Here is a 27,747-nt window from a genome sequence, read left to right as displayed (position 1 = left end):
TTGAACGCTACTGTTTAGGTCGCTAGCTCTCTAGTTTGCGAGTTAGCATGTGTCTCAAGACCCCGCAGTTGCGCAATATGTTGTAAATAAAAAGAGTATAAATGTGACTATAGTCTTGTTTTGTCATGTCTACAGGGCTCTAATAATGCTTTGTTCATTTTAATCTGAAAAAAATAATTTGTCTACCCACTATATGTGGTTTCTTAAGTTTTTATTATTTTCCGTTTTATTATTATTATATTTATTTATTACTGATTGATTGATTTTCTTTATTCTTGATTTGTTTATTTATTTTTCATCTTATTTTGTGCAGAAAAATACAAATTAAGATATTTGAGAACAGTGGAATGTTTTATCAGAGCTTTTATTGTAGAAAACCGGAACCAAAGCACTGAAAAGGTTTGTATATTTTTCTGTTTTTAATAAATGCGTTTGTTTTTTGTTTTTTTTTGGAAAACCTGATACGGCCCAGCCTTGCCCAGACCAAGGCTCCAGTGGCCCCCAGGTAAATTGAGTTTGAGACCCCTGGATTAAAGTCATTGGTGGATATATTATCAATTAGAGTGGGAGTTTAAATCTCATAATTTCAACTTTTTTCTCATAATGGTGACTTTTCTATCTGGTAATATATCATAATTGAGATTATTTTTACCTCTTAATCATGACTGTTTATCTCATATTAATTTTTAATCTCGTGATTTTGACTTACCATATTATGAAACCTGGTTTCCATATGGAATGAATGAAATATCAAATAAATTGTCTTTCTGCCTGCAGATAGTGATTCCACAATTGGTAGAATTCACGACTTGTGTTTGGAGCCGCCAGTTGTCTTCCCCCACCGGTATCCCTGACGCGAACGCACCTCAAACTTGCGTTGAAAGCTGTGCGTTTGGTGAAGATGGCCGACGTGTTGGACAAAATCTTTGACAGGAAAGGGCTGGCGGTCGTCTGGAAGGTAAACAGGGGAGTGGGGGCAGGTTTGTGGAAAGAAAGTGAGACGTGAACTGTTTTGGTGGGGGGGGGGCTAGGGGCTCTTTTTGTAAAAGTCGGATTACCTGACTCTAAAGCGGGCGTGGCCTCCACGCGGGGGGAAGAGCCTTCTTGCACGTAGAAGTGAGCCGTCTGGAAGCACATCCTGTGGCGACGACATGAACGCTCATCAAACGTCGATCAGGAGAATGTCTGCACTGATTTGCAACGCTAATCCTCCCAGCGGGCACAGCGAGAAAGATGTCACGTTAATCCCTGACATGCGTTGTCCAAAAGTGGACATCAGGGATTAGCAGGAGAACACGGGATGAAACATGCAAAAGATATTATGGATACTGTCCTTTTACAACCGTTTAGCAACACCATTTAGCTGACGTTGACACAGTAAGCCACATTTTTACATATTCTACTGTACTTTTGTCCTTATCATAAAACATCCAAATTCCGTTAAAAAAGGTTTTGCCATTTTACAGCCGTCTCGACAAAAAATAACAACCCTATGGTCACGTTTACACTCCTATTACCCAATACAGTAAACATAATCAGAGTAAATACCTTCTAAATATGTTTTTCAACATTAGAGCCCTCGAGACACGAAATAACAACCCTATGGTCACATTTACACTCCTATCCCCCAATACAGTAAATATAATAAAAGAGAATACCCTTTATGTTTTTCAACATTAGAGCCCTCTAGACATGAAATAACAACCCTATGATCACATTTACACTCCAATTACCCAATATTGTAGACATAAGAGAAAATACCTTCAACATTAGAGCCATCTAGACACGAAATAACAACCCTATGGTCACGTTTACACTCCTATCACCCAATACAGTAAACATAATCAGAGTAAATACCTTCTAAGTTTATCAACATTAGAGCCCTATAGACATGAAATAACAACCCTATGGTCACGTTTACACTCCAATTACCCAATATTGTTGACATAAGAGAAAATACCTTCAACATTAGAGCCCTCAAGACATGAAATAACAACCCTATGGTCACATCTACACTCCAATTACCCAATATAGTAGACATAAGAGAAAACACCTTCAACGTTAGAGCCCTCTAGACATGAAATAACAACCCTATGGTCACGTTTACACTCCTATTACCCGATATTGTAGACATAATCAGAAAAGATACCTTCAACATTAGAGCCCTCTAGACATGAAATAACAACCCTATGGTCACGTTTACACTCCTATTACCCGATATTGTAGACATAATCAGAAAAAATACCTTCAACATTAGAGCCCTATAGACATGAAATAACAACCCAATGGTCACGTTTACACTCCGATTACCCAATATCGTAGACATAAGAGAAAATACCTTCAACATTAGAGCCCTATAGACATGAAATAACAACCCTATGGTCACATTTACACTCCTATTACCCAATATTGCAGACATAATCAGAAAAAATACTTTCAACATTAGAGCCCTCTAGACATGAAATAACAACCCTATGGTCATGTTTACGCTCTTATTACCCAATACAGTAAACATAATCACAGTAAATACCTTCTAAATAAGTTTTTCAACACTCCTTTACACTCCTTTTTGTTTTATAATTATGACTTTCTTGTCTGATAATTATGGCTTTTTATCTCATAATTTGGATTTTGAATCTCATAATTCAATTTTGTATGTCATTATTTAGGACTTTTAATCACATCATTTCGATTTGTAATAGTTTTCCACTTTTATCTCAGAATTATGACTTTGAATCTCATAATTTCGATTTTTATAGTTCAGAATTATGACTTTTGTCTCTTAATTATTATTTTGTCACATAATTACGATTGTAAATTTAAATTTCAAATTCGTATCTCCTAATTATGACTTTTAATCTTGCAATTTCGATTTTTAATCTCATAGTTTACATTTTTTGAAATCTCAATTTCATTTTTAACCTCTGTTTCAATTTTTATGACTAATAATCATATTATAATCATATTATGGCTAAATTTAATCTTACAGTTCTTACTTTTATAATAATTCTGATTTTTAATCTTATAATTCAAATTTCTAAACTTATAGTTTCAATTTGTATTTCATTTTGTCTATTAATATCATGATTTTCTGATTAATCTCATTATTTCTATCATAATGACTCATAATTTCGTATATAAATTTCAGTTTAAACTTTTTTAGATTTTTAATCTTGTTTTTTCGATTCTTACTTTCATAGTTTCGATTTTTAAAAATTTCATAATTCTGCCTTTTAATATGAGAATTATAACTCAATCTCAGTTTAAGCTTTTTATCTCATCATTATGAGTTTTAATTTGAATTTTTAATCTCATAGTTTGGACTTTTTATCTCATAATTATGATTTTTTAATCTCTTGATCAATAGCAATAATGGAGATGTTAAAGTAAACAAACTTTAGCTTCATGCTAATTTGTTGCCAAGTGCTGTCAAATCCCCCCCCAAAAAATACCCAAAAAGGCCAACAGCAGCGACCAAGTGAGCACCGTGTGCGCCGGCGGGATTAGTGCAAGGAAGGGGGGGGGGGGTGGACAGTGGACGACAACATAATCTGCGGGATGTCCTTTTCTGGCCCCCACTCCAACCTGAGCCGAGATTAATCCTCAGCGGAACACGAGTCTGGAGGGAGATAACGGCAACAACACGCCGCCCCCCCCCCCCGTCCCCCGTCCCCCCCAGATGTGAAATGTAATGTCGCACATTGTGACCATGATTGGATTGTTCTTGTTTCCTTTCCTTTCTGATTTTTAACTGGAATCATCGTAGTCTTGAGAAACTGGGACGATACCCCCCCCCCCCAAAAAAAAACCCAAAAGATTATTGTTCAAAGTTAAAAGGCAGACTGGTTCCTTTGTGTGTGTCTGCCGCCCTCTAGTGGACATAATGTGATAATGTAGATAATGAATTAATAAATGATCACAGTCTCGTGAAAGGAAACTAATAAAGATTATAGATTAGCTGCAGCAAGACGGAGTATATGTGGGAATGAGAGGGACCCAAAATGAAAGTAAAGTATACAAAACTGTGGTGAGACCAGCCTTGTTGTTTGGTCGAGAGACAAGAAGCAGAACCGGAGGTAGCAGAGATGGGAGTGACCAGGATGGATAGGATCAGGAAGGAGTACATCAGAGGGACATTACATGTTAGAGGCTTTGGCGATAAAGTCAGAGAAACCTGAGAGACTGAGATGGTTGGGTTAGGAGGCGTAGAGGAAGACCAAAGAGGAGGGAAGGAGGACATGAGACGGATGTGGAAGTCAGGGTTGGATGGAGGAGATAGCTTTGCTGTGGCGACCCCTAAAGGGGAAAGCCCAAAGTGCATGAATCCAACTTCAAATGACCACATGAAAGGTCAGAATTATCAGATGAGAAAGCAACGATTTCAGATAAAATGCAGAAAAACAGCAAAAAATAAAAAAGTTATTATGAATAAATTTATGAATAAAAAAAATATGAGATAGGAAGGTCAAAATGATGACATAAGTCTAAATTATGAGATAAAAAGTATGTACATTGAGATAAAACATCAAAATGATGAGCTAAAAAGTCATAATAAAACTTTAGATAAAAAGTCGAAATTGTGAGATTGAAAGTCATAACTGAGATAAAAAGTCAAAATTATGAGATTGAAAGTCATAACCATGAGATAAAAAGTCGAAAATTGTGAGATTGAAAGTCATAACTGAGATAAAAAGTCAAAATTATGAGATTGAAAGTCATAACCATGAGATAAAAAGTCGAAAATTGTGAGATTGAAAGTCATAACTGAGATAAAAAGTCAAAATTATGAGATTGAAAGTCATAACATTCAAAAAGTCGAAATTGTGAGATTGAAAGTCATAAATGAGATAAAAAGTCAAAATTATGAGATCCAATGTTGATATGAGATCAAAATTCATAATTATGAGATAAAAGTCATAGATATATTGCAATAAAAAGTCAAAAATATGAGATAAATGAGATATGAGAATCATGATAAATCATATAATAAATCATGATAAATGAGATAAAAGTCCAAATTATGAGATTGAAAGTCACAACTATGAGATAAAAAGTCAAAATTACAAGTTGCAACATTATTATGAGATACAAATTCATAATTATCAGATAAAAGTCATAGATATATTGTAATAAAGTCAAAAATATGAGATATGAGAATCATGATAAATCATTTCAGAAATCATAAATGAGATAAAAAGTCAAAATTATGAGATTGAAAGTCACAACTATGAGATAAAAAGTCAAAAATACGAGCTCCAACATTATGAGATAAAAAAATCATAATTATGATGGTCATAGATATATTGCAATAAAAAGTCAAAAATATGAGATAAAAAGTAAAAATGATGAAATAAAGTCATAATTATGAAACAAGAAATCCATAATGATGATAAAAATTCTGAGTTAAGAAGTCATGTTAAGTCAGTTATGAGATAAAACGTTGATATTATGAAATACCGTTAAAGGTCATAATTGTGAGATTAAAAAGTCATAATTATCAGATAATTATGACTAAAAAAACTAAATATTAAATAAATGAGATAAAAAGTCCAAATTATTAGATTGAAAGTCACATCTATGAGATAAAAAGATCCAACGCTGATATGAGATAAAAAATCATAATTATGAGATGAAAGTCATAGTTATATTGCAATAAAGTCAAAAATATGAGATGAAAAGTAACAATGATGAAATAAAGTCATAATTATGAAATAAGAAAGCTATAATGAGGATAAAAAGTCTAAATTATGAGATAAAACGTTGATATTATGAAACACTGTAAAAGGTCATAATTATGAGATTTAAAAGTCACAATTATCAGATAAGAAAGCAAAATTATCATAAAATGTCTCATAAATTATGAGACACAAAGTAAAAAAAATGAGATTAAAAAGTAATAATTATGAGATAAAAAGTCCAAATTATTAGTCAAATTATGAGATCCAATGTTGATATGAGATAAAAATGAATGATAAAATGAGATAAAAGTCATAGATATATTGGAATAAAAAGTCAGAAATATGAGATAAAAAAGTAAAAATGATTAGCTAGTCATAATTATCAGATAAGAAAGCCATAATTATCATAAAATGACAAATTTATGAGACAAAAAGTCAAAAGAATGAGATTAAAAAGTCATAATTATGAGATAAAGTCACAATTATGAAATAAAAGTCCAAATTATAGTTCAAAAAGTAGAACTGCTGAGATGAAGTGTTGCAGTTATGAAATATGAAAACCATAGTTATGATAAAAATGGAAAAGATGAGATAAAAAGCGGTCGTTGGGTAGAAATGAAATCACCTCCAGTAGACCAGGATGCCGACGAGGACCACAAGGCCGAGGACGGTGAGCGTGGAGATGACGGCCAGCGGAACCACGGCGTTCCTCGCGCCGTTCCTCTCGCCCTCCCTGATGGAACCCACCCGGGACTCGTGGCTGCTGTTGCTGACATCTGCACAAACGACAGGGGCGGGCGGCGCCGTTCTGATAAAAGAGCCACCAAGAGTTGGGGGGGGGGACCCGCACGGGCAGAAAGGAGATGGCAAGGATCTCATGGTAAAGCCAAGATGGAGGTGAAGATGAAGACCACGTGGGTGTGGTTCCGCTCCAGGACCAGCAAAATCCCAAGTACTAGAAATGCCCACTCCTCCCCCTCCAAAACCGCCTGGAGACTTGACGTTGACATCCGCATCCGATTTTGGATCAACATTTGCAATAAATGGATTCCATTAGTTTCAGCTCCAGAAACCTTCCACTTCAATTTCAACTTTTTATCTCAGAATTTTGACTTTTTATCTCATAATTGTCACGTATTTCATAATCTTCCTCAAGATTATTATTTTTTAAATCTCTGAATTATGACCTTTCCTATAATTTCACCTTTTTCTCATAATTTTTTTACTTTTTTATGTCATAATTACTACTTCAGCTTGTAATTTTGTATTTTTTAGCCTCATAATTATGACTTTCTTATCTCATAATTTTGAGTTTTTATCTCATAATTGTCACATATTTCATAATCTTGTAAGTTTGACTTTTTACTCAGTATTATTATTTTTGAAATCTCAAAATTATGACCTTTCCTATAATTTCACCTTTTTCTCATAACTTTTGACTTTTTATGTCATAATTACTACTTCAACTTGTAATTTTTTATTTTTTAATTATGACTTTCTAATCTCATCATTTTGAGTTTTTATCTCATAATTTTCACGTATTTCATAATGTTGTAATTTTTACTTTTTTCCTCAGGAATATTACTATTTTTTAAATCTCAAAATTATGACCTTTCCTATAATTTCACCTTTTACTCATAATTTTTTACTTTTTATGTCATAATTACTACTTCAGCTTGTAATTTATTTATTTTTTAGCCTCATAATTGTGACTTTCTTATCTCATAATTGTCAAGTATTTCATAATCTTGTAATTTTTACTTTTTTTCTCAGGATTATGACTTTTTTAAATCTCAGAATTATGACCTTTCCTATAATTTTGGCTTTTTTCTGTCATCATTTTGACTTTATTTCATAATTGACATTTTATCTTGTAATTTTGGCTTTATATCTCATAATTACTATTACTATCTCATATTATTATTGTAATTTAGTTTTTAGCATCATAATTATGGCTTCTCATAATTACTTATTAATTATAATTTTTTTAATCTCAATTTTTATCTAATGTATTTCATAATCTCGTTCAATCAATCATTTTGACTCATAATTATGACTTCGTATAATTTCCACATTTTTAATCTCATAATTATCATTTTTTTCTCATAATTTTAGCATTTTATGTCATAATTACTACTTCAACTAATAATTTATTTATTTTTTAGCCTCATAATTATAACTTTCTTATCTCATAATTATGAGTTTTTATCTCATAATTGCCACGTATTTAATAATCTTGTAATTTTGACTTTTTTTCTCAGGATTATTATTAATTTTTTAAATCTCAGAATTATGACCTTTCTTAGAATTTAGACTTTTTTTCTCTTATAATTTTGACTTTATTTTGACATTTTGTCTTGTAATTTTGGCTTTATATCTCATAATTACTATTACTATCTCATATTATTATTATAATTTAGTCATAATTTTGGCTTCTGATAATTACCACTTTTTAATATCATAATTTTTAAGTAATGTATTTCATAATTCGGACTTTTTATCTTGTAATTTCAACTTTTTATGTCATAATTACTACTTCAGCTTGTTTTTTAGTTTTTTTTGCATCATAGTTATGATTTTCTCATCTAATAATTTTGAGTTTTTATCTCGTAATTGTCATATTTCATAATTAGGACAGTATCTTGTAAGGCTCGTTCAATCAAAATTTTGACTCATAATTATGACTTATTGTATAATTTCTATTTTTTAAATCATTTTATCATTTTTTCCTCATAATTTTGACTTTTTATGTCATAATTACTACTTCAGCTTGTAATTTATTTATTTTTTTAGCCTCATAATTATGACTTTCTTATCTCATAATTTTGAGTTGTTATCTCATAATTGTCACATTTTTCATAATCTTGTAATTTTGACTTTTTTTTCTCAGGATTAAGACTTTTAAAAAAAAAACTCAGATTTATGACCTTTCCTATAATTTCGACTTTTTTTCATCATAATTTTGACATTATTTCATAATTATGACATTTTATCTTATAATTTTGGCTTTATATCTCATATTATTATTGGAGTTTAGTATTTTTTTAAATCTCATAATTGCCACTTATTTCGTAATTAGGACTTTTACGGTGCATGTCAAGCTCCACCTGAGGGTTTCGAGGGGGAGGAGCCAACAGCGCAATTCAAGGGCATAAATGTACAACGTAATAAACGTCATACGTTAGAAAAAACTAGCATAGCCACATGAGATACGGTGCTAACATCATATTCTGGCATCATGCTAGGTGAACATTTTCGCTCCACGATGCACCTGACTGATAGTTGGCAGGACTCTATTTTAAGACGTGTAGCGAAGCCTAACGAGGCGGGGAAAATACGCCGGGGCGGGCTAGCGTATGTCGCTAGGTGTGACGGCGTGGAATGAGCATGACCTCAAAGGTTGTGTTTGGCATGCATGAAGAAGGTGACCCCAGACGGTTGGGGCTCGTCGTGACATCACACTTTCCAGGCGTGACTCAGCGTTTTCTCCCGCACCCCTGACGGCGTTGTTACCTGCGACTGGCTCCTCCTCTTTCTCCGACTCCCGTCCGGTGCGCTCGGAGATGCTGAAGTCCGAGGAGGTCTCGTTGTCGTAAAGGCTCTCGCCCTGACCTGAGCCGCTCTCCTCGTCTCCGCCCAGCGACCAGGGCGGAGTCGAGGTCAGCGTGGGAACGCTCGGCGTCACGACGGCGCCCGTTCGCTCCGATCCGGCGGAGCTGCCGCTCTCGCTATCGAAATAAAACGCAGATGACCGCTCGTCCAAATCCTCTGGCGTCTGTCCGGATTCTGAGGCGCTGGTTGGGACGGCGGTGCTAGCGGCGTCAGTGGAATGAGGAAGGGCGGCCTCCCCCGAGGCCGAGGACTGAACCCTGTCCCACTCCTGATCCAGGCCATCCAGCCACTCAGGGGACATCGCCGAACCGGAGACACCGCTACTGGTGTCCGCCGGCCCTTCACGAGTGGAGGGTGCGTGAACGGAGGAAGGCATGGCGGAGGCCCCGTCTGACGGCGAGAAGGGTGTTGTGGCTGCAAAAGAAAGGGGCGGGGCACTGTGACTGGGCTGCAGGAAGTGCGACTGCAGCGGCGAAGACGAGGAAACCGAGAGCAGAGATCGGTCCGACGTACGATCAGCAAAGCCCGCCACAGAAAGAGAACTCACAAGGTCGCCGCCGCCGCCACCCCAGGCAGGGGGCGGCCCCACGCTAGTGTAAGGCTCCGCATCCCAGGAAGAAGACGGCAGGGGGAGTTGAGGCGAGGCGCGGGGCCAGGACGAGGACGCCGACGGCTCAAGCGAGCAGCCGCACAGAGCGTCCACGTCACTCGCCAAGGGCAGCCCGTCGCCGCTGACCTCTGCGAGGAAAGAGTCCGGCGTGCTTCCTGTCGCGTACCCGAAGAGTTCCGCCTCGTTAGAGAACGGCTGCGTGAGACCCGGAGTGGCGTCAGACCCTGAAAGCGGAAATTCGCTAGCAAGGACAACCGAAGGCTGTAGGGTGGCGCTGACGGACAGGGACACGCCCCATTCTAACAGCTCCACCCCGTCAGATGAAGCGGGTGCCAATTGAGTGTGAGTGGTGGGGACGGGGGCGTGAGGCAGGGTGGGGGCAGGCAGCAAGGGTGCGGGGTCTTTGCTAGGCAGGGGTGCTGTAGCGGCATGCTGGGGTTCCGAGGCAGAGGCGGGGAACAGCGAGGAACGGGAAGTCGGGAAGTCATGCAGGTGGGCAGAGGGGGCGGGGCTGGGGTCTGTGACATCATACAGTGAGAAGGAGGGGGCGACAGAGAGGCGCTCACCATTCGGGAGCGGCGGTGTCGTCTGCACGAGAATGGCGCTCCGCCACACCGAAGTCTTTGTGGGCGTGAAAAGAGGCCACCCGGGGGTTGACGAGGGCCGGGGCGCCGGGGGGTCTCTCTGGACCTCCGGGACCTTTTCCAGTCCGCTTGCTTCAGTGATCCAATTGTCCCTTTTCGGCGTGGTGCCGACACCCGCAACCGTCGCTGTGCTGCTGGTGTCACCGAGACTGCTGATTGGTGAGGTGGCGTCGGAGGCGTCGGTGGCGGTGGTGGCGTTCGAGGCGACACCCTGACCGCCCGTCCCCACTAAAATCCTTACCGTGGGTGTCGTCGTATTAACAGCGCCGTTATCACTTTCAGAGGACTTTGTCGTAACGCCGCTGAGGTTGCTTGTCGTAGAAATGGCGGCCCCCTCGGTTGTGATGTGAAAAGAAGGGGCGGAGTCATGTGATCCTCTTCTGTGCGTTGACGTGGTGACCGTGGTAGGAGGCGTCGATGTGGTTGCTATGGCGCCAGGCGGAAGAAAGTCAGGTGACGCGGACATCGAGGTCCCCGCGGGCGTTGTCGGCGTCCAAGCCGGATCGGAATCTTCTATTTGGGCGCCTTCATAAAGCTGTGGAATGGGTAGATGACGCATTTCCCAGCATGCTTTGCTGTGGGTCATTTTGTACGGCGGGTCTTACCTCATCGTCAAAGGAAGGCGGGGCTAGGCTGTTTATGTCTGCAAAAGACAGCAGAGGCGGGGAGTAAATAAATCGGAGAGCAAAACAAATTCAAAACACAACAAACAAAGGATGAGAACATTTGGGAAAAACTTGTCGCTTAGCTCGGAAAAAGAAAAGCGGGAACGCCAAAGTGACAGCACGGAAAAGGAAAGTTGAGACATTTTACGCCAAAAGTCCGACGCATGCCACAACGCCATGCAAGGATTCCTAAAAGTAAAAATCATTCTTTGTTTATTTTTTATATATATATTTTTTTAACTCCACCCGTCTGCCACCGCTGAGGCATAAAACAAAGGCACAAAAGGAGCACATGGTGGGCGTGGCTCTTACCTGTCACATCTGGCGTTGTGAAGCATGAGGCGAGATTTTACAAGTTTATTACGGCTAAATCATCAAAATAACACAAAACCTTTTTCAACATATTTTTATTTATTTATGTATATTTGTATTTAAGTATTAAGTATTTAAAAGGGCGGGTATACTGCGAAGCGAGTTGAATAGGTGAGTGTAAAACATGCTAGGTTACGATGACAAAGTCCAAATATGGGAATAATTATTATTATTATTGTTATGAAAAATGACAGTTTAAATATTTGTCAAACTGGGAAATATGATTTAAAAAAATAAATAAAATCAATGTACTGTCATAAAATAAATCAAATTTTGACAATTTCCACAATCAATTTTATAATAGAAAATAAATAGTAAAAAAAAATTACAGGATGTCTGGAAAAAATGTGAACATCCGGCAGCAACGCGACATTTTGGCATGACTACTATTGGACCGAACCAAGTCAACAGTGTAGACCATAATTATAAACAATATATAACATGTATGTTCGATGGCGTTTGCATGTTCTCCCCGTGCATGCGTGGGTTTTCTCCGGGTACTCCGGTTTCCTCCCACATTCCAAAAAAAAACATGCTAGGTTAATTAGCGACTCCAGATTGTCCATAGGTATGAATGTGAGTGTGAATGGTTGTTTGTCTATATGTGCCCTGTGATTGGCTGGCCACCAGTCCAGGGTGTACCCCGCCTCTCGCCCGAAGACAGCTGGGATAGGCTCCAGCACCCCCGCGACCCTTGTGAGGAAAAGCGGTAGAAAAATGAATGAATTTGGAGAGGCTAGCTACCTAGCTTGCTATGCTAGCAGCGGCTCTCTTGTGTTATGTTTTTATCTTATTTATGTCTTATTTTCTCTTATTATGTCTACTATAGGCTGCATGGTGGACGAGTGGTTAGCGCACAGGCCACACAGGTAGGAGACCCGAGTTCGATTCCACCCTCTGTGTGGAGTTTGCATGTTCTCCCCGTGCATGTGTGGGTTTTCTCCGGGTACTCCGATTTCCTCTCACATTCCAAAAACAGCAAATGTCCTATTAAAGCACGTCGCCATTTACTGAAAATCGGGTGGACCCCGGGGGAGAGAATAATTGGGGCGGCACGACATCATGAAGTGATTTCAGACGAGAGAATACGCTAAGTATCAGGAATAAAACGTTAGCAGTATAGCCAATGTTCTATCGCTGCAGCACAGGAAAATGGTCAAACACTGCCATCGAGTGGTCACCACCTGGTACAGCATTCTATCATTTGGAGCAGTAAAATATTAAAACAATATTAAATAAATAAGAGCCAAGGTTTGAGCCATGCGTCAATCATTTTTATAGCCTGATTTATGTTATGTAAATATAAATGTCTGTACAAACATCAGAACCCAGAACCTGCAACCAACCCTTCTGAAGAACCCCCCCAACTGGTGGCCAGCCAATCACAGGGCACATATAGACAAACAACCATTCACACTCACATTCATGCCTATGGACAATTTGGAGTCGCTAATTAACCTAGCATGTTTTTGGAATTTGGGAGGAAACCGGAGTACCCGGAGAAAACCCACGCATGCACAGAGATGGCCGAGGGTGGAATTGAACCCTGGTCTCCTTGCTGTGAGGTCTGCGCGCTAACCACTCGCCCACCGTGCAACCCTGCATTACTAGCATACCGTTATTTTTCCTCGTTTGGAAAAGAAAACAAGCTTACAGTATGACTGGGAAATTATGAACATCCAGCAGCAACTCAACATTTTGGCATGATTACTATTTGGGCCTCGAGGGTGAGGTCGTCATATCTGGAGTCATCAACTATCTAAATATTTTTTGCAAACATACCATTCGCTGAATCATGTCGGGGACCCTTTAAATGGAGTTGCTATAATAATGAGCGTTAGCATGCGCAAACCATTCACACTCACATTCATACCTATGGACAACCTATGGAGTCGCTAATTAAGCTAGCATGTTTTTGGAATGTGAGAGGAAACCGGAGAAAACCACCGCATGCACGGGGGAGAACATGCAAACTCCACACAGAGATGGCCTAGGGTGGAATTGAACCCTGGTCTCCTTGCTGTGAGGTCTGCGCGCTCACCACTCGTCCACCATGCAGCCCTGTATTTATAGCATACAGTTATTTTTCCTTTTTTGTAAAAGAAAACAAGCTTACAGTATGACTGGGAAATTATGAACATCCAGCAGCAACACAACATTTTGGCATGATTACTATTTGGAGCGTTAGCATGCGCATTTAGCATTGAGCATTGTTTTTGCACAAAATGACAAAACGAGGTGAGCACAAAGGAACCTCGTCTTCCTTCATAAGCAGCCAGCAGTCTTATTTCATGTGAGGATGGAAAAACAGGAAATGAGCCCTTGACCCCCACCAACAAGCATCTTCAAGAAGAACCGATGAAGAAAGAATAAAAACACGAGTGAAGAAAGAAAAAACAGACACTGAGAATGAAAGTGTGGGGGCGGGGGGGGGGGGTCGATAGATCAGTCATGTCGTCGTATGAGCGAAGAGGAGAAGGACAAGCACTCGGATCAAACCAAGAACCGGCAGATGTCGAGTTCAACACAGGATCCCACAAACATGGACACAGTCTCATGTGAGCGGTTGCCCACGGTGACGGTCGCTCTTACCGGGGTCATCGACCAGCACGGTGACCGTCAGGACGCCGCTCGCACGTCCGTACAGGCCGTTGGCGCACACCGCCGCCACCTGGATCACGTAGGTGCAGTTGGCGCCGACGTCGTCGAGTATCGCACCCTGGTGATGAGCAGAGGGGAAGATGAGAACGAGTCTTGATTGAGACCCCCGTGACGACTCGAGCACCTGTGAGTCCACGAAACTCGAGTCTTTTTCGGGCAGCCATAAGTCAGTAAAACTCAAGTCTTTGACAAGTACCCGTGAGTCAGAAAACTTTTCATCAATTACCCGTGAGTCAGAAAACTTTTCATCAAGTACCCGTGAGTCAGAAAACTTTTCATCAAGTACCTGTGAGTCAGAAAAGTCAACTTTTTGTCAAGTACCCATGAGTCTGAAAAGTCAACCTTTCGTCAAGCACCCGTGAGTCAGTGAAACTTGAGTCTTCGGCAAGGGCCTGAGAGTCAGTAAAACTCAAGTCTTTGACAAGTACCCGTGAGTCAGAAAACTAAATTTTTCATCAAGTACCCGTGAGTCAGAAAACTAAACTTTTTGTCAAGTACCCATGAGTCTGAAAAGTCAACTTTTCGTCAAGTACCCATGAGTCAGAAAAGTCAACTTTTCATCAAGCACCCATGAGTCAGTAAAAGTCAACTTTTCGTCAAGTACCCGTGAGTCAGAAAACTAACTTTTCATCGAGTACCCGTGAGTCAGAAAACTCAACTTTTCGTCAAGTATCCGTGAGTCAGAAAACTCAACTTTTCATCAAGTACCCATGAGTCAGAAAACTCAACTTTTCGTCAAGTACCCGTGAGTCAGAAAAGTCAACCTTTCGTCAAGTACCCGTGAGTCAGAAAACTGAACTGAGTCAGTGAAACTTGAGTCTCTGTCAAGGTCCTGTGAGTCAGTGAACTCGAGTCTTTGTCGAGATCCTGTGAGTCAGCGAACTCGAGTCTTTGTCGAGATCCAGTGAGTCAGTGAACTCGAGTCTTTGTCGAGATCCTGTGAGTCAGTGAACTTGAGTTTTTGTTGAGATCCAGTGAGTCAGCGAACTCGAGTCTTTGTCGAGATCCTGTGAGTCAGCGAACTCGAGTCTTTGTCGAGATCCAGTGAGTCTTCCTCACCACATCCTGGTCTCCGTCGGTCAGGTACTCTGAAGGGGCGACTCCTTCCGCATCGGCCATCTTGTAGCTGACCGAGTATTTGTCGATGGCGCCCTCATACACCGCCCGGGGGCGCTCCCATGTCACCAGCAGGCTACTGAGGTTGTAGACCATCGTCTGGACGTTCTCTGGCTCTGAGCTGCACACTAAACACAAGGGGGAGTCTTAGTACTACTACGTAGTAGTCTTAGTAGTAGTACTAAAATGCAGATAAAGTGGAAGCTGCATCTATCTAATCAAGTCTAGGCTTGTATTGAAACCAACCACTAGAGGGCAGAGTGACACAAGATTGAAACCCTGGATCTGAACTACCTGACCCAACAGTTGCTAGTACGCTCGATAACGTGTTTTATGTTGACACGCCACCAACGGATTCGGTTGGATCAGATCCGGCTCTGCCAAAAGTCCATCAATAATGTTAATTAGGGATCATCGAATGGGAATGTTCCTCCGGTTCTCCATTTGGGTCACAGGGGTTCTTTGGGACCGGCGGGGGAGGTGTAACATGACCTAGCATCACTTTCGATATGCGGTACGCAGTACAGTAAAGTTCATAGTCCATAACACGTTACCCCCCCAAAACATTCTCAAATTTCACATCAACATTTGCAATAAAATTGTTAATAATAATAATAATAATTGAATGATATTGAGATCCTTCAGTCATCTTTGATGTTTCAGGTTCTGGTCCAAGAGAGCATACATGTGCTGGAGGTACCTGGCGTGTGGACCTCCTCCATGCCGGTGTAGGAGGAGAAGACTTGACCCAGGAAGTGCTCCTGCTGCTCACGGTAGTTGTTCTGCAGGTAGTCCATCAACATGACGTAGCCGGCCTGCTGCATGGTCATCACCTCGCAGAACATCTCCAACTGGAAGACACAACATCATCAATCCACGTGGCCACCAGAGGGCAGTACTACTATACCACACCACCATCAGAGGGGAGGGATCCACCCGTAGTACCCGTGAGTCAGAAAAGTCAACTTTTCATCAAGTACCCGTGAGTCAGTGAAACTTGAGTCTTCAGCAAGAGCCTGAGAGTCAGTAAAACTCAAGGCTTTGACCAAGTACCCATGAGTCAGAAAACTCAACTTTTCGTCAAGTACCCATGAGTCAGAAAACTCAACTTTTCATTAAGTACCCGTGAGTCAGAAAACTCAACTTTTCATTAAGCACCCATGAGTCTGTGAAACTTCAAGAGCCTGAGAGTCAATAAAACTCAAGTCTTTGACAAATACCCATGAGTCAGAAAACTCAACTTTTCATCAAGCACCCATGAGTCAGTGAAACTTGAGTCTTCGGCAAGAGCCTGAGAGTCAGTAAAACTCAAGTCTTTGACAAATACCCGTGAGTCAGAAAAGTCAAGTACTCGTGAGTCAGAAAAGTCAACTTTTCATTACGCACTCATGAGTCCGTGAAACTTGAGTCTTTGGCAAGAGCCTGAGAGTCAGTAAAACTCAAGTCTTTGACAAATACCCGTGAGTCAGAAAAATAAACTTTTCATCAAGTACCCATGAGTCAGAAAACTCAACTTTTCATCAAGCACCCATGAGTCAGTGAAACTTGAGTCTTCGGCAAGAGCCTGAGAGTCAGTAAAGCTCAAGTCTTTGACAAATACCCGTGAGTCAGAAAAGTCAACTTTTCGTCAAGTACCCGTGAGTCAGAAAAGTCAACTTTTCGTCACGCACCCGTGAGTCAGTGAAACTTGAGTCTTTGGCAAGAGCTTGAGAGTCAGTAAAATTCAAGTATTTGACAAATACCCATGAGTCACAAAAGTCAACTTTTCGTCAAGTACCCGTGAGTCAGAACAGTCAACTTTTCGTCAAGTACCCGTGAGTCAGAAAACTCAACTTTTCATCAAGCACCCATGAGTCAGTGAAACTTGAGTCTTCGGCAAGAGCCTGAGAGTCAGTAAAACTCAAGTCTTTGACAAATACCTGTGAGTCAGAAAAGTCATCTTTTCGTCAAGTACCCGTGAGTCAGAAAACTAAACTTTTCATCAAGTACCCGTGAGTCAGAAAAATAAACTTTTCTTCAAGTACCCGTGAGTCAGAAAACTCAACTTTGCATCAAGTACACGTGAGTCAGAAAACTCAGAAAAGTCAACTTTTCGTCAAGTACCTGTGAGTCAGAAAACTAAACTTTTCATCAAGTACCCGTGAGTCAGAAAAGTCAACTTTTCGTCACGCACCCGTGAGTCAGTGAAACTCAAGTCTTCGGCGAGCACGCATGAGTCAGTCTTCGTGAACAAGTGTGTCAGTGCAACTTCAGTCCTCAACGAGTACCCGTGAATCAGTGAAACTCGAGTTTTTCAGGCATCTGCGAATCCTTGAAACTCAAGTGTTCATCAGTGAAAATCAAGTCCTCGAGTTTCACTGACTCTCAGTCTCCCGACAAAGTCTTGGATTCACTGATTCACAGACGCGCCGCAAGGTGCCCTGCGTTCGGGTACATGCTCCGAGCACCTGGTGTGCCGCCACGGAGGTCTCTGGTGAAACTTTTCAATGTTTTATGGCGGAGTATTTTGTACAAGTAGCATGCGGAAAGTGGATGTGTTTGCCAAGTTACGACAGGCAGGAGAAAATAGGAGCGCTTGATTTGCTCCACCCTGGCATGTCGCCTCAAGCCGGAATGCCGACAAGTCGAGACATAGCATTTGGAATGATAATTGGCTAGCTACGTGGATAAGCGCTGTGGGGGTGTAGCCCGGTAATGTTCAACATGGATTACCGTGTTTGATACTGCAGTTTATCATCTTAAGTGGGGAAAAGGTTGTGTCTGTGTGGAAGTGGTTAATTTTGGGCTACCTTGTCCTTCCTCTGCCACCTCGTTTCAAACAGTTCCTTATGTTTACAATAAGTAATTTGGAGCGAGGGCGGCACGGCGGTCGAGTGGTTAGCACGCAGACCTCACAGCTAGGAGACGAGGGTTCGATTCCACCCCTGTGCATGCGTGAGTTTTCTATTTTCTTTCCTCCCACATCCCAAAAACATGCTACGTTAATTAGCGACTCCAAGTTGTGGTATAGGTATATAGGTATGAATGTGAGTGTGAATGGTTGTTTGTCTATATGTGCCCTGTGATTGGCTGGCCACCAGTCCAGGGTGTACCCCGCCTCTCGCCGGAAGACAGCTGGGATAGGCTCCAGCACCCCCGCGACCCTCGTGAGGAAAAGCGGTAGAAAATGAATGAATGAATGAATTTGGAGAGGCTAGCTACCTAGCTTGCTATGCTAGCCGCGGCTCTCTTGTGTTATGTTTTTATCTTTTCTCATTTATGTCTTATTTTCTCTTATTATGTCTACTATAGGCTGCACGGTGGACGAGTGGTTAACACGCAGGCCCACACAGGTAGGAGACCCCGAGTTCGATTCCACCCTCTGTGTGGAGTTTGCATGTTCTCCCCGTGCATGCGTGAGTTTTCTCCCGATATTCCGGTTTTCTCCCCCATTCAAAAAACAGCTGGGATAGGCTCCATCCCGCGACCCTCGTGAGGATAAGCAGTAGAAAATATTGGGTAACGGCAGTATAAAGGTGACTATAGGGGTGCTATTTCATATCTAGAGAGCTCTAATCATGTTAAAATGGTAAGCATATGGATATCCATACATCCATTTTATATGCCGCTTATTCTAGCTCGCTAGCTAGGTCCCTTCGCACCTGGTCGGTGGAGACGGTCGCGATGTTCTTGAAGACGACCCACTCGACAGTCTCAGTGCACGGCGGCGTGGTCAGAGAGCCGTTGTAGATGAAATACTTCTCTGTGGAATTGGGCAGGAGACCCCGTAGCGGAAAGGGCGAAACCTGGGCAGTCTTCCCTGGAACGAAACAAAACAACTTTTGAAACGAAAGCATCAGAAGGAGACGGGATGACAGAGTCAGACAGACATACCATATCTGCTCACGCTGTTGATGGCGGCCATGATGGCGGCAAAGTTGACATTGTCCTCCGAGGTCACCTAAGAAGAAAGAAAGACTTTAGCATTTACGCTAACAAGCATTTAAAAATAGAACTTTTCCGCGAAATATGAAATAAGATGCGTCAATCTGACATTTTTCACCTCGTAACCTCCCAAGTGGGACGTATTGAACTTCCCAGCAGTCTTGAATGCATCATCAAAACAAGCCGCTTCCCTCCCACAGCGACACACAAACAAAAACCCAGTGTTGTTTTGTCTGATGTTTTTGAACATAGCCTGCAGCGCTTCTCTTTCAAACATGGCCTCTGCCGGCTCCTGCACGCCCGAAACATGAAAACATTCAACTAAACGACACGGCGGAATGACTCACTCAACGTTATTTCGCGTTTTGGAAGCGCGTGTCTGTGAGTCAGACGGCCCCAAAAAATACTTGAATTTATCTAATTTCTGTTGTTTTCTTTGTTTGTCATAATATTACAAAGTTAAAAAAATATTGAAAAATTATAAAATTAATATAATATATAATAAAATTAATATTACAATATTACATTTATTTTCATGAAATGTAAACTTTTTTTCTTAATATTTTGACTTAATTCTTGAACAATTGCAGCCATTTTAAAATTGTTTTAACTCTTTGGAAATTAAATGATTTGTGACTTTTCCAAACTTTTCAAAAAAAAAATTTTTTTTTTCAAAAATTGCAACTTTGATAGCAAAATTATTTTTTTTCCTCATAATATGAAGTTATTCTCATCAAATGATGACTCCTTCTCCTTATATTACTGCAGATTTAGCCATTTTGTTATTGCACTGCCAATGAAAAAACTGCTATTACCCAAAATAGTACAGATAATAACAGAAAAAACATAACCAGAACAAAACATTCATGACCTTCTAATTAAGTTTTTAACATTATTAGAGCCCTCTAGACATGAAATAGCACCCCTAAAGTCGCATCTATAGTGGTATTACCCGAAATAGAAGACATAATGACAGAAAATATGACATAAACAACATAAAGATCTGTTTATGACCATCAAAATAGGTTTTTAACATATTAGAGCCCTCTAGACATGAAGTAGCACCCCTATAGTCACTTTTATACTGCTATTACCCAAAATAGTAGATATAATAACAGAAAATAAAAACTTAACCAGAAAAAAAACATTCATGACCTTCTAAATAAGTTTTTAACATTATTAGAGCCCTCTAGACATGAAATAGCACCCCTATAGTCGCATCTATAGTGGTATTACCCGAAATAGAAGCCATAATGACAGAAAATAAGACATAAACAACATAAAAAACCTGTTTATGACCATCAAAATAGGTTTTTAACATATTAGAGCCCTCTAGACGTGATGTAGCACCCCTATGGTCACTTTTATACTGCTATTACCCGAAATAGAAGACATAATAATAGAAAATAAGACATAAACAACATAAAAAAACCTGTTTATGACTATCAAAAATTGCAACTAGCCATTTTTGCCATTGCAGTACCAATATAAAAACAGCAACGGGCCGCAAATGGCCCCTGGGCCGCACTTTGGACACCCCTGTTATTGCTGCTAGCATGTCGAAAACCCTGATGGGAGCTTCCCTGCTTTATCCCCACAATATTTGGGCTTTATTCTGATAAAATAACTTTTTGATGACCCCCAACTCTGAGTAGTTCCATGTTGGCTCCATGGGTGGCGCTAGACAGACAGACCCGGACCCGAGCATTGACGAGAACCATCAACCAATGTGTAACCGGATAGCATTAGCGCTCTTTGTATGGTGAAGACAGTCTGTTCCCTGGCAAGTCACTCCATTGAGCAACAAACCGCACCCCGTCCCAGCGGGTTTGTATTGGTTGGGGGGGGGGGGGGGGTCCTGACAAACGCACCTCAAAGAGCACAGCCAGGGCTGCGATTCGGCCTCCAGCCTTCATGCTTTGTTCCAAAGAGTCAAAGCGCTGCGGCTCGAAACAGTAGATCTGCATCTGCGGGACAGGACGGCAACAGAAACCGTGAGAGGTCTCCTCCTCACCCCAGTCCGACCAGATCAGGTACTGATCTCAGATCAGTACTCCCTCAGACGCTGTACTTCCTCTGTCTCACCTCTAGGGGGTACTTGACACCATCCAAGCTGTGCTCAGAGCCCTCGGAGGAGGCGTTGCAGCGCCCCCAGTGGAAGGTGATGCGCCCGACCTTGAACTTTGACCTGAGGCCCCCTCCGCTGACGTAGAAGTCTCCGTCCACGTGCACAGCCACTATACACACACAGTAAAAGCAAATAAGACAAATTTTACAAAAAAAACAGATTTATCAACATTATTAGAGCCCTCTAGATATAAAATAGCACCCCTATAGTCACTTTTATGCTATTATTAGCCAAAATAGTACATAATAAAAGCAAATAAGACATATATGACATAAAAAACTCAGCAACAGCAAATAAGACAAATTCCACAAAAAAATAGCAGATTTATCAACATTATTAGAGCCCTCTAGATATAAAATAGCACCCCTATAGTCACTTTTGTACTACTATTAGCCAAAATAGTACATAATAAAAGCAAATAAGACATATATGACATAAAAAAACTCAGCAAGAGCAAATAAGACAAATTCCACAAAAGAAAATACCATCAAAATCTAAATTATTAGAGCCCTCTAGATATAAAATAGCACCCCTATAGTCACCTTTATACTGCTATTAGCCAAAATAGTACATAATAAAAGCAAATAAGCTGTTTACGACCTACTAAAGAAGCTGTTTAAGATTATTAGAGCCCTCTAGACACGAAACAGCACCCCTATAGTCACCTTTATACTGCTGTTACCCAAAATCGACATAATAACATACAATAAGACGTAAACAACATTAAAAAAACGGTTTATGATCTTCAAAATAAGCTTTTTAACATTATTAGAGACTTCTAGACATGGAATAGCACCCCTATAGTCACCTTTATACTACCATTAGCCAAAATAGTACATAATAAAAGCAAATAAGACATATATGACATAAAAAGCTGTTTATGACCTACTAAAGAAGCTGTTTAAGATTATTAGAGTCCTCTAGACATGAAATAGCACCCCTATAGTCATCTGCTATTGCCCAGAATAGTAGCGATGATAACAGAAAATAAAAACATAAACAGCATTAAAAACCTTTATGCCCTTCTAGATAAACTTTTAAAGATTAGAGCCCTCTAGACATGAAATAGCACCCCTATAGTCATCTGCTATTAACCAGAATAGTATCAATAATAACAGAAAATAAAAAATAAACAGCATAAAAAACATGTATGCCCTTCTAGACTTTTAAAGACATTAGAGCCCCCTAGACATGAAATAGCACCCCTATTGTCCCATTTATAGTGGTATCACCCCAAATAGAGGACATAACAAGAGACGAGTAACAAGAGTAATATTCATGACTTTCTAAATACGTTTTTAACATTATTAGAGCCCTCTAGATATGAAATAGCACCCCTATAGTCACCTTTATACTTCTATTACCCAATATAGTAGACATAATAGGAGACAATCAGATCCCTTGTTTATGACCATCAAAATAGGTTTTTAACATATTAGAGCTCTCTAGACATAAAATAGCATCCCTATAGTCACCCTTATACTCCTATTTCCCAATATAGTAGACATAATAGGAGACAATCAGATCCCTTGTTTATGACCATCAAAATAGGTTTTTAACATATTAGAGCTCTCTAGACATAAAATAGCATCCCTATAGTCACCCTTATACTCCTATTTCCCAATATAGTAGACATAATAGGAGACAATCAGACATATAAGACAGAACTAAGAGGTGTATTGCCGTAAATGTGTTCTGGGGAAGCCCTGGGGGAGGTAAAAATACCAAGTGTGGGGTTCTCACAATGGTACATTATAAATGATTAGCCAAGCCTAGCTTAGCTTAGGGTGACGCAACAGGTGTGTTTTTGACATAATGCGTGTCCGTCTTTGTTAGCGCCAATATAGCAAATATTGACTTTCTTTGTCCTCCATAAAAAGCTGTTTGCTCATCCGTCTTTTTCTCTTTCAAGCTTCACGTTTGTGTCCTGACGTGCTGGAACTCGCGTCCGAGTCCTCCACCGAGATGTTCGTAAGTCTCGCTTACACTTCCTCTTAACAATGACGCCTTATCGTGTTTCTCGCCACTTAAAAGACCAACGCTTCCCTTCATTGGCTGAGTAACCGGAGCCTGGACAAAAGCACGGAGACTCTTACCGGTCTTGCCGTCGTTCTTGATGGTGGTCCGGTAACAACATTAAAAAAAACTGTTTATGACCATCAAAATAGGTGTTTAACATATTAGAGCCCTCTAGACATGAAATAGCACCCCTATAGTCACCTTTACACTGCTACTGCCCAGAATAGTAGACATAATAACAGAAAATATGACATAAACAACATTAAAAAACTGTTTATGACCATCAAAATAGGTTTTTAACATATTAGAGCTCTGTAGACATGAAATAACACCCCTATAGTCACCTTTATACTGCTATTACCCAAAATAGTACAAATAATAACAGAAAATAAGACATAAACAACATAAAGAAACCTGTTTATGACCATCAAAATAGGTTTTTAACATATTAGAGCTCTCTAGACATGAAATAACACCCCTATAGTCACCTTTATATTGCTATTACCCAAAATAGTACAAATAATAACAGAAAATAAGACATAAACAACATAAAAAGAACTGTTTATGACCATCAAAATAGGTTTTTAACATATTAGAGCCCTCTAGACATGAAATAACACCCCTATAGTCACCTTTATATTGCTATTACCCAAAATAGTACAGATAATAACAGAAAATAAGACATAAACAACATAAAGAAACCTGTTTATGACCATCAAAATAGGTTTTTAACATATTAGAGCCCTCTAGACATGAAATAGCACCCCTATAGTCACCTTTACACTGCTACTGCCCAGAATAGTAGACATAATAACAAAAAATATGACATAAACAACATAAAAAAATTTTTTATGACCATCAAAGTAGGTTTTTAACATATTAGAGGCCTCTAGACATGAAATAGTGCCCCTATAGTCACATTTATAGTGGTATTACCCAAGATAGAGGACATAAAAAGAGAAAGTGAAATATATCCAACATAAACCTGTTTATGGCCTTCAAAATAAGTTGTTAACATTAGAGCAAAGAACATTAGAGCCCTCTAAACATGAAATAACACCACTATAGTCACCTTTACACTGCTACTGCCCAGAATAGTAGACATAATAACAGAAAATATGACATAAAAAACATTAAAAAGAACTGTTTATGACCATCAAACTAGGTTTTTAACATATTAGAGTCCTCTAGACATGAAATAGCACCCCTATAGCCACCTTTACACTGCTACTGCCCAGAATAGTAGACATAATAACAGAAAATATGACATAAACAACATTAAAAAAAACTGTTTATGACCATCAAAATAGGTTTTTAACATATTAGAGTCCTCTAGACATGAAATAGCACCCCTATAGTCACCTTTATACTGCTATTACCCAAAATAGTACAAATAATAACAGAAACAGACTCTTACCGGTCTTGCCGTCGTTCTTGATGGTGGTCCGGTCCCCCGTCAAGTCCTCCCAACCTTCAAAGCTCAGCTTCTGGTACCTCAGCTTCACCTGGGCCAGGTTCTCCTCCACGTTGATGGGTGACTGCTTGGCGCTGCTGCACAAGGGGAACTTCTTGGCCCAGTTGTTCTGGTTTAACGTTCCTGGTGGGGACACACGGAACCTTAGAACCTCAGAACCTTATAAAGATGTCAGTGATTGGTCAGTAAAACACGCTAAAGCGGATAATGACGCCTCATTGCTATGGCTAACGAGCGAAATAACGAGGTGAGTCATGGCCCCTTTGACGCTCACTGACCCATTCCTGCAGATGTTCACCACCATGCTAATTAAGTGTTGTTTTTAATTAACGGGGTCATGTGACCCTCCCGGCTAATTCTGATTGGCTGCTCCTGCTTTTTTCTCCACCCGCCCACAAGCAGGTCGGCAGAGTTGCTTCTGGGTCGGGTGGATGTTAGCAGGTCACTGAGCGTGCACACACACACGGGATGTTCCAGTTGTTCCACGTCTCCGCGCTAACCATACGACCGCTGTGCAGCCATTATTGTTATTATTATTATTATTATGACCCAAAATAGTAGACATAACAACAGAAAATAAAAACATAAACAGCATAGAAAATCATTTATGCCCTTCTAGATTAACTTTTAAAGATTGTTAGAGCCCTGTAGACAGGAAATAACACCCCTATAGTCACCTTTACACTGCTCTTACCCAGAATAGTAGACATAATAACAGAAAATAAGACATAAACAACAAAAAAAACGGTTTATGACCTTCAAAATAGGTTTTTACATATTAGAGCCCTCTAGACACGAAACAGCACCCCCATAGTCACCTTCACACTGCTATTACCCAAAATAGTAGACATAATAACAGAAAATAAAAAACCTAAACAGCATAGAAAATCATTTATGCCCTTCAAAAATAAACATTTAAAGATTGTTAGAGCTCTGTAGACACGAAATAGCACCCCTATAGTCCCATTTATAGTGGTATTACCCAAAATAGAGAACATAACAAGAAACAGTAATATATATACAAAATAAAACCCATGTTTATGACCTTCTGATTAAGCTTTTAAATATTTTAGAGCCTTCTAAACATGAAATAACACCCCTATAGTCACCTTTACACTGCTATTACCCAGAATAGTAGACATAATAACAGAAAATAAGACACAAACAACGAAAAAAACGGTTTCTGACCTTCAAAATACGTTTTTACATATTAGAGCCCCCTAGACATGAAACAGCACCCCTATAGTCACCTTTACACTGCTATTACACAGAATAGTAGACATAATAACAAAAATAAAAACATAAACAGCATTAAAAAACATTCATGACCTTCTAAATAAGATTTTAAACATTATTAGAGCCCTCTAGACATGAAATAGCACCCCTATAGTCACCTTTATACTGCAATTAGTAAATCATTTATGCCCTTCTGGATAAACTTTTAAAGATTGTTAGAGCCCGGTAGACATGAAATACCACCCCTATAGTCCCATTTATAGTGGTATTATCCAAAATAGAGGACATAACAAGAGACTAATATATATATACATATATATACAACATAAAACCGGTTTATGACCTTCTGAATAAGCTTTTAAATATTTTAGAGCCCTCTAAACATGAAATAACACCCCTATAGTCACCTTTACACTGCTATTACCCAGAATAGTAGACATAATAACGGAAAATAAGACATAAACAACAACAACAAAAAACATTTTTTACATATTAGAGCCTTCTAGACATGAAATAGCACCCCTATAGTCCCATTTATAGTGGTATTATCCAAAATAGAGGACATAACAAGAGACTAATATATATATACATATATATACAACATAAAACCGGTTTATGACCTTCTGAATAAGCTTTTAAATATTTTAGAGCCCTCTAAACATGAAATAACACCCCTATAGTCACCTTTACACTGCTATTACCCAGAATAGTAGACATAATAACGGAAAATAAGACATAAACAACAACAACAAAAAAACGTTTTTTACATATTAGAGCCCTCTAGACATTAAATAGCACCCCTATAGTCCCATTTATAGTGGTATTATCCAAAATAGAGGACATAACAAGAGACTAATATATATATACATATATATACAACATAAAACCGGTTTATGACCTTCTGAATAAGCTTTTAAATATTTTAGAGCCCTCTAAACATGAAATAACACCCCTATAGTCACCTTTACACTGCTATTACCCAGAATAGTAGACATAATAACGGAAAATAAGACATAAACAACAACAACAAAAAAACGTTTTTTACATGTTAGAGCCCTCTAGACATTAAATAGCACCCCTATAGTCACCTTTACACTGCTATTACCCAGAATAGTAGACGTAATAATATTGTTATTATTGTTGTTGTTATTGTTATTACATGCAGGCCTAGCTCAAGCACAGGCCCGTCACGACCGAGAGCTCTGTGTTGGAACGTTTAAGTAGCGGTTACGCTCCACCACAACAAACGCCTCTGCAGTGACTCACCCGCGTACGACCAGTCCATGTCCTCGCTGAACTTACGCTGGTTCCGGTAAGTGTAAGCTCCCACTGCAAGACACACACACAAAAGGACACACACTTAAGTCACGTTGTAGAGAATGGTAATAGTGTAAACATATGCTAGCTAGCTAGCTAGCTAGATAGTCTAGCCAACTTGTCTTTATAACTCATTATGAATTTTATTAGCAGTCCCTTTAATTTCCCGTCATTGAGGACAAAGGTTAATAAGCCATTTCTATAGCTTTGGGACTCCAGCACACCACAGTGAGAGCCATTATCCCCAAAAGCTGAAAACATGCAACAGCGGCGAACCTTCCCAGGAGTGTC

The 27,747-nt window shown here is 39.8% G+C and overlaps 1 protein-coding gene and 1 long non-coding RNA gene across 7 annotated transcripts in view; one reads left to right on the top strand and one right to left on the bottom strand.

Moving 5' to 3' along the window:
- Nucleotides 1-27,747, bottom strand: part of ptprz1a (protein tyrosine phosphatase receptor type Z1a) — a 56,939-nt gene that overhangs the window by 17,824 nt on the left and 11,368 nt on the right. For 3 of the 5 annotated variants that reach the window (XM_078791073.1, XM_078791075.1, XM_078791074.1), the window contains exons 2-16: nt 27,406-27,468; nt 24,847-25,026; nt 21,368-21,519; nt 21,154-21,249; nt 19,232-19,298; nt 19,000-19,157; nt 16,059-16,209; nt 15,302-15,486; nt 14,174-14,300; nt 11,150-11,187; nt 10,467-11,079; nt 9,192-10,124; nt 6,304-6,454; nt 1,059-1,138; nt 866-951 (exon numbers count right to left, since the gene is read on the bottom strand). In XM_078791073.1, the coding sequence (XP_078647199.1) occupies nt 866-951; nt 1,059-1,138; nt 6,304-6,454; nt 9,192-10,124; nt 10,467-11,079; nt 11,150-11,187; nt 14,174-14,300; nt 15,302-15,486; nt 16,059-16,209; nt 19,000-19,157; nt 19,232-19,298; nt 21,154-21,249; nt 21,368-21,519; nt 24,847-25,026; nt 27,406-27,468 (3,080 nt within the window). The remainder of the gene's footprint in view (nt 1-865; nt 952-1,058; nt 1,139-6,303; nt 6,455-9,191; nt 10,125-10,466; nt 11,080-11,149; nt 11,188-14,173; nt 14,301-15,301; nt 15,487-16,058; nt 16,210-18,999; nt 19,158-19,231; nt 19,299-21,153; nt 21,250-21,367; nt 21,520-24,846; nt 25,027-27,405; nt 27,469-27,747) is intronic. The other 2 variants (XM_078791076.1, XM_078791077.1) reach the window with 2 other exon arrangements.
- LOC144898588 (uncharacterized) lies at nt 809-27,529 on the top strand. Of its 2 annotated transcripts, XR_013627464.1 has the most exons (5): nt 809-958; nt 16,022-16,305; nt 18,650-18,690; nt 23,323-23,381; nt 27,305-27,529. It is a non-coding gene; the product is annotated as an uncharacterized LOC144898588 (long non-coding RNA). The 2 variants fall into 2 exon arrangements; XR_013627465.1 differs by lacking the exons at nt 18,650-18,690; nt 23,323-23,381; nt 27,305-27,529 and adding an exon at nt 21,374-21,559.

This window comes from Doryrhamphus excisus, linkage group LG6 (assembly GCF_037039965.1).
Source record: "Doryrhamphus excisus strain RoL-2023G ecotype Guam linkage group LG6, RoL_Dexc_Guam_v1.1, whole genome shotgun sequence".
In the NCBI taxonomy this organism is placed as follows: domain Eukaryota; kingdom Metazoa; phylum Chordata; class Actinopteri; order Syngnathiformes; family Syngnathidae; genus Doryrhamphus; species Doryrhamphus excisus.
This window is presented reverse-complemented; position numbering and strand designations above follow the sequence as displayed.